The sequence below is a fragment of the Arachis duranensis genome, chromosome 2 (genome assembly GCF_000817695.3).
Source record: "Arachis duranensis cultivar V14167 chromosome 2, aradu.V14167.gnm2.J7QH, whole genome shotgun sequence".
NCBI classification, from domain to species: domain Eukaryota; kingdom Viridiplantae; phylum Streptophyta; class Magnoliopsida; order Fabales; family Fabaceae; genus Arachis; species Arachis duranensis.
Window position 1 is genome coordinate 40,977,014 of NC_029773.3, and position 7,554 is coordinate 40,984,567.

The 7,554-nt window shown below is 37.6% G+C and overlaps 1 protein-coding gene across 1 annotated transcript; it reads left to right on the forward strand.

Annotated features, from left to right (window-relative positions):
• The first annotated feature begins 1,962 nt into the window (after nt 1–1,962).
• Nucleotides 1,963–6,501, forward strand: LOC107469980 (zinc finger CCCH domain-containing protein 4). The gene is made up of 5 exons (XM_016089372.3): nt 1,963–2,269; nt 2,429–2,695; nt 3,344–3,613; nt 4,790–5,013; nt 5,290–6,501. The coding sequence occupies exons 2-5, from the start codon at nt 2,591–2,593 to the stop codon at nt 6,173–6,175; spliced, it is 1,485 nt and encodes a 494-aa protein (XP_015944858.1). The 5' UTR covers nt 1,963–2,269; nt 2,429–2,590; the 3' UTR covers nt 6,176–6,501.
• The last annotated feature ends 1,053 nt before the right edge of the window (nt 6,502–7,554 follow it).

The window sequence follows — 7,554 nt, forward strand, 5'->3', positions numbered from 1 at the left end:
ATCATTATTCAAAAAATTGGTGCTCCAATAAGGAAGCAATGCGCTTTTTTATTCGGTATATACCATTGTTCTGAAAATCGAACCGGACTGACTAGTTCAATCGGGTTAACTAGAAATTGGTCATCTGATTGATTCGGTTGACACTAAAAACCGTCTTGTAAAAAAATCGGGTTGAAAACCATCCGAACCTGTAGTTAACTGATAAAATTACCAAAACCGATTAGTTTTTTTAGGGTTACTAGTTTGGTAATATACCCTAAAAATGATTCAGCCATTCACTCTCTTTCAGAAACACCCATCTCTTTGGAAGAACCCTAAACGACTGAATTCGTCTCCTCCGTTAGAGGGTGTTATCGCTGTTGGCGGGACAGACCGTGGGTACCATCGTCACCTGTGGAAGGTTCGTCCATCCCTCTTCTCATCGTTCCTCTTCTCGCCGTCGCACAAAGGTCTTTTCAAGCTTGTGGTGTCACCGTCTCTTCGAACTTTCCTCGGTCGTCGTTTCTTCGAGCTCTCTCTCTCTCTCTCTCTCTCTCTCTCTCTCTCTCTGTGTCCGAGCTCAACGTCCCTCTTTGAGTGATCTCTCGCTCTCTGTCAGAATTCACTTCCCATCTTCTATCGCCGTCTCTTCCCATTCCTCTGTCGCCATGACTTTCCTTTCTCCCTCGTTGCCAGTAAGCACTACTGGTTCAATTTATTTCTGCTTGTTCAATTTATTTCTGAGTTGCTGTGTAGGGTTTAAGGATTTTGTTAATATTGCCTTTTTCTAAGTTGCTAATTTTCTGGAATAATAGTTGAATTGAATATTTTGTTGAATGTGGAACAATTTATTTGCTGGTTCTGTTGAATTGTTCAATTTATTTGTTTATTCTGTTAAATTGTTCAATTTATTTGTTGATTTTTTCATTATATATTGAAGAATTGTTCAATTTATTTGCTGATTCTGTTATAATTGTTCAATTTATTTGTTGATTTTTTGGCAGTATGTTGAAAATAGAACAATCATAAATCATAAAGTCATCAATAACCACAAGATAATGCTGTCTGAGAATTTTAAACGGGTTCTTCTCCAGACAAATTTTGATTAGTTGAAAACTTGTTTGTTATGTGTTTGTCATTCATATATTTAATTTATTTTATTTATAAATTTTGATATTTGAAGTTATTTAAAAAATTTTAATATTAAATTATGGATAATTTATTACGTAAAATTGTGAAGTTTTAGATTTTATTAAGGTAGAATAATTAAATTTAAATATTTAAAATTATATATTATATATTAAATTTTTTATATTTAAGTAAATCGATTAAATTTTTACTGGACTATTAAATCATTAAATTAGTCATTTTATTAGTTCATTGATCGGTTCGATTCTCACAACCTTAGTTTATTCGGATAACAACTAAATTCAAAAACCGGGAAAATTGCATCAGAACTAGACAAACCGAAGTTCTGGTATGGTTATTAAGTTTTTTTTAAAGAATACTGCTAGGGAGCCAATGGTCTAAGTGTACAATATATAATAAACATCCGAATATGATTACACAATGAACATCACCCATACTATTTAGAATAACCATCCGAGTAGGGATAATAAACAAACCACTTGTTCTAATACCATGTCATGATACCACTCATTCCAAAAGCTTCATCTGATAAAGAAAAGTAACACATATCTCTAATACTCCATAAACTTCTATTGTACCCATTGTACAAATATTCCATTGGCTTACTATATTTTCTTTTTTTTAAAAAAACTTAAAAAAGGGACCCATAACCACTCGTCTTAATACCATGTCATGATACTACTCATCCCAAAAGTTTCAGCTGATAAAAAAAGATAATACTAATAATTATATCTCTAATACTTCATAAATCTCCATTATACACATTATACAAATATTCCATTGGTTTACTATATATTTTCTTTTTTAAAAACTTAAAAGAACGGGTCCCATAACCAAAGGGGGGAACCGATCCTAACCCTAACGCTCCCAACTCCCAACCGCAACCCCAACCCCAATCCCAACCCCTTCTCGTCCTCCCTTCTCCCTCTACAGCACCTCTCTTCTCTCTCTCTCTCTCTTTGATACGGCGCATTTCACTCTGCCGCCGCTGTCCTTCGCTCTGCCGCCTCCCGTGCTTTCGTCTGGGTCCGCCGTTTCCCATGTTTCAGTCGATGCCCTCTACGCTTCCTCCCGTTGCCGTCATCCTTGCTTCATACCGTCTCTTCGGCTGTGTCGTTCTTCCACCGCTGCCTTAGTTCCGGTAGGTCCTTTGTCCTACGACCCCTTGCTCCGGTTAGGACTCTTTGTTTGTTTATGTTTGTTTTTTTCCTGGAACTGTTAAATTGTAAATATATACATCAAGTTAACTTTATCTTTCACCGGTTAAATAAAATGGAGCACTGAACCTTAATTGTTTCAGGTTACAAGTGGAGCATTTGAACCGCGCCCAATAATCTCTTACGGTGATTCGCTTTTCCTCATTCTGTTCTCCGAGAAAAGTTGAGCGCATAGCTGTTTGCGAATCAAAACCCCCAAACCCTAATCGAGGACCGTCCATCCAATCAATCGAAATCCGACGTCCATGGCGCACCGCTTGCTGAGGGACCATGAAGCTGACGGGTGGGAGCGCGCAGACTTCCCCATCATCTGCGAGTCCTGCCTTGGCGACAACCCTTACGTTCGAATGGTTCGTCTCTACTCTGTTCCTTTCAATTCCTCTACTTTACCAATATTGAAAGGATTATTATTAGATTTCAGGTAGCATGAAAGGGAATGTGATACTGTTATTTCATTTCATTTTGTTGTGGTTTCTTGAGAAGTTGGGTTAGGTCTGCGAGACCTCATTAAATAACCTATAGTTTATTCTCCTTAAATAAACCTATATTCTCCATAAATAAACTATAATTGTGAGGGAAAATAAACTAGCAGGGGAAGGATCAAATTGAGTTGAGCTTGATTAGTTGGAGTGTAGGATTTTGGATTCTTATGGTTTGGAACACAACAAAATTTAGTGGTTTAGGGTATGCTTGGCTTTCCACCCCATATTCAGCAAGTATGGAGGCATGATGAATTTCAGAGTCCATTATTGAATTTATAACTTTATTGAGCCAGTGCAATGGTATATATATTTATATTTATTATATCTGATATCATGGAGCATTAACTTTATTCTCCATAGAGGAGTTAATAAGGACAACACCATACTGATTTTTATGCCCCGGTGAGGGGGCTTCCATAAATAAATGGAGTTTATTTTAGATGTCAGCTGTTTTAAACCGAAACTTGATTGTTTGTTTAATTGCTTTGTCTTGTACGTGTGGGTATTTGGATGCAGACAAGAGCTGAGTATGACAAGGAATGCAAGATTTGTACACGGCCATTTACTGTCTTCAGATGGAGACCTGGTCGGGATGCGAGGTATAAAAAGACTGAGATCTGCCAGACATGTAGCAAGTTGAAAAATGTCTGTCAAGTGTGTCTTCTGGATCTAGAATACGGGCTGCCAGTTCAAGTCCGTGACACAGCTCTCAGTATTGATTCCAATGATGCCATTCCAAAAAGTGATGTTAATAGGGAGTATTTTGCTGAAGAGCACGACCGCAAGGTATACTTTTTCATTATCAGTCATACCTATAGTTGATAATAAGTTAACATAATTGAAAATGGGAAATGTAATGATGTTTTTCAGCTATTTGTTAAATGATTACATAGTTTGCTCCTAAGGTTATGTTTATTGTTTTAGTTTGCATATAAATTGTGGTTAGGTTAATCAAATCTTTCAATTTCTGGTTTATTGAGTTGAACCTAAATTGAATAAGCCCTTCCATAGATCCTTGCATGTTTAAAATAAATCTGTTTTTGCTACTATGATGGGTATTGTCTATGGACTGTTACTGGAATTTTACTGCTTGTACCAAAACTGTTTGAATTCTCTTGTATATTAAAATGATGCAAAATCCACTCAACGGAAAATGGAGTCCTAGAGAAAGCACAATTGTCATGATTATATCTTCCTACTTCTTTGTGACTTCTAAATTCATGCAACATACATGGTTTTATAGGATTTTCGAGTTGTTTTTGATGTGATCCTTACATATTAAATGCTTCATTACACTTTCTTGCTTAGGGCATTGCTAATTGAAGCATGATAAAGTGATTTTTGATTTTGCAAAATCGTCAACCATAGAACTATGATTTTTCATATCTTCATTTGCACTGGCTATTAGAGTTTATAATTTCTTCTTTATTGCTTCCAGTCAATATAGGCTTGGTTTGGTAAAACTTTTCGAAAATGTGCTTGTGCTTTTTAAAAGTATAAGCTCCTCATTTTTGTGTTTGGTAAATCAAAAAGACAATGTGCTTGTGCTTGTAGCTTTTAAAAGATCAAGGTACTTCTAAAAGCAACTAAGGAGGAGCTTTTCAAAGTTGACTTGTACTTTTCAAAATTTAAAGTCTAATATAACTTCATATATTAACTAATTTTCAAATTTAGCACTTAAATTTATGTCCTTTATAGTATTTTTAAATTTTAAAAACTATTTTACTAAACGTAATTGTTACTACTTGTGTTTATTAAAAATTATTTTTAATTTGATTTACCAAATATAAACGCTACACTTTTTAAAAAGCTATTTTTTAAAAGCTAGCTTTTATAAACTACTTTTAAAAAATAAAAGTTTTACCAAACTAAGCCATAGTTTGAGTTTTAAAATTATGTTCGTTGTTTGACAAGGTCATTAGTCAATGATGATCTGTGTACTAAGAATGTAGTATGGTGCAGGCTAGAGCTGGTATAGATTATGAATCTTCTTATGGTAAAGCACGCCCAAATGATACTATCTTGAAGCTACAAAGGACAACACCATATTACAAAAGAAACCGGGCACATATTTGCAGTTTCTACATAAGGGGTGAATGTACTAGAGGAGCTGAATGCCCTTATCGGCATGAGATGCCAGTAACTGGGGAGCTGTCTCAACAAAATATTAAAGATCGTTATTATGGGTATGTATGGTTAATGGCTCCCTCATTTGATGATGGGTTTTTCTTATATGATGTCTCTTTCAATTGCTTGTTTCTTCCAGTTATTTATTTATTGTTTCCTTTAATGTCCTTAACATTAGCATAAATTTGAGGATTGTCCATCATTGAGGAGGTAGTTGATGGTTCATCAGGCATTCGTCTATTTATGTTCTGGTTATTCTCCATGATGACCCACTGTTTAGATTTCACTCTTTTAATGCACCCACCTTTTTCCTTTTCATGTTTCTAAACCTGTAGTGTCAATGATCCTGTGGCTTTGAAGCTACTTGGCAAGGCTGGAGAGATGACCTCTCTGGAGGCTCCCGAGGATGAGAGCATCAAAACCCTTTATGTTGGTGGACTTGATGCTAGGGTCACTGAGCAGGACTTGCGGGATCACTTCTATGCGCATGGTGAAATTGAATCTATAAAAATGGTTCTTCAACGGGCTTGTGCTTTTGTAACCTATACAACCAGAGAAGGTGCAGAAAAGGCAGCCGAAGAACTATCCAACAAGCTGGTTATTAAAGGCCTAAGGCTAAAGCTGATGTGGGGCAGGCCTCAGACAGCAAAACCGGAGTCAGATGGCTCTGATCAAGCAAGGCAGCAAGCAGCTGTGGCTCACAGTGGGTTGTTGCCTCGTGCAGTTATATCGCAACAGCAGAACCAGGATCTAGGCCAAGGAATGCCTTACTATAACAATCCACCTCCTCCTCAGCAAGAAAGAAGCTATTACCCTTCAATGGATCCTCAAAGAATGGGTGCTCTTATTCCATCTCAAGAGGGTCCTCCAGGTGGACCTAGTGGATCAGGTGAGAACAAACCCAGTATGGAGAAGCCACAAATGCAACAACATTATACCCATCCAATGATGCCTCCTCCTCCTCCTGGCCAATATCATCATCAGCCTCCTCATCAGTATTATCCTCCTCCATATGGTTATATGCCACCAGTTCCCCCGTATCAGCAATATCCACCACCATATAGTGCTCAAATGGTGCCATCTCAGCCACCAGCTGCAAATCATCCATATCACCATCATCCGATGCAGCCAGGTTCTTCACAAACAGGGTCTGGACAGGTTGGCTCTGGATCTGCACCAGCTGAAGCTGGAACATCAGCATCAGGGTCACAGCAGCAGTGAGATTTACCCATATACTTGTGTTCTAGAGGACCCGTATACTTGTGTTCTAGAACTATGTTTAATTATTCCCAAACTGATCATGTCAGGGAAGATATTTTGGCGCAGGTTGTCAATTTGCTATTTCAGATAGCATGACATAGCCTTGTGGCTTGAACAAGTTGTTACATGATTTGATTTTGTGCTTTTGTAACTTCTGGCTTTGTTGCTGACTGTTGCGGTGCGCTGCTTTAGGATTACTTGGTGGTAAATCATAATGTGTTATCTTAGGTGAACAAGAATGGTTTTTACCTTCAAATAATTTGAGAAGAATGGTAGGCATTGGTTGATCTAGAACTGTAATATTTGATGCTTTTACAAAATTCCGACGAAATTGACTTATTAATGATGTCATGATGAGGGTAGGGAAGGGATGGGTAGTTTCCGTATAATTTACGTTGTAAAAGATTGATTGACAATTTGCTTTTCCATTTAAATTTCTACATTCTTTGTTTTTTATTGTTTAATTTTGTTTCTTTGCGATGATGTATCGTATTGAAGTCAGGCCATTCAAAATGACCGGAATGATAACTGCAACATGCAACAAGAAAAAAGGGCCCTACTATTATTCCCTCGTGATATTGGACGAGAACATGCACGCAAGCCTATCCTTAACAATGCTTACAAACAAAAGGTATGCTTTGGTGTACTTCAGGTTACCATCTTTCTGTTACTACTGTAGGTTAATTGGGCATAATGAAGCGTGTGTGATGATTCCCTGGTAGTGGGAAATTCCCTCTTGACTGGAGAGGAGCTTAGAACTTTAGGTTCTTTAAACAAACACCACCTGCATTTACCAGCTTAAAACACTCTGCTTTATTTGCACCTCGTCTTTAAGCCTAGAAGCGTCCTTTAATCACACTATTAAACCTCTAGATATCTTCAATGCATTCCCCAAGTATCAATGATCCAAACCAAACCCGTCATAGACTCCACCGCTCAGCATCAGCTTAATCATCCCTGAAATTTTAACCGTGTTGGCCCCTTCTCAATCGATACACAAGCTTAACAACATCAACATTAACAACAGGAATATAAACTATGTCTTATCCAAACCTCCTCACCAACCCTCACCGACACCAATAAACAGCCATCACCATCCCAAACTGAAACCCCTAACAAGCACAACAACTATAACCGAATAACACAGCATATCTCCCTACCAAACCCACCTTAACTACATCACCAATAACCACACCGGGACCAGTGAAAGCAACATGGATAACTATGGGACCGACTTCATAGAAGGAAAGATCATCAGTATCAAACCCAACTCAAGCCCAGGATTCAATGCCGACTGTTTCAACATGGTGGGGAAGATTCTTCTAGATAAGGAAGTCATA

Excerpts from the sequence above, each read along its gene's own strand:
- LOC107469980 (XM_016089372.3), top strand. The coding sequence starts at position 2,591 with ATGGCGCACCGCTTGCTGAGGGACCATGAAGCTGACGGGTGGGAGCGC. Across the intron at positions 3,614-4,789 it reads CTGAAGAGCACGACCGCAAG|GCTAGAGCTGGTATAGATTA; the intron begins GTATACTTTTTC and ends AGTATGGTGCAG. Across the intron at positions 5,014-5,289 it reads ATTAAAGATCGTTATTATGG|TGTCAATGATCCTGTGGCTT; the intron begins GTATGTATGGTT and ends CTAAACCTGTAG.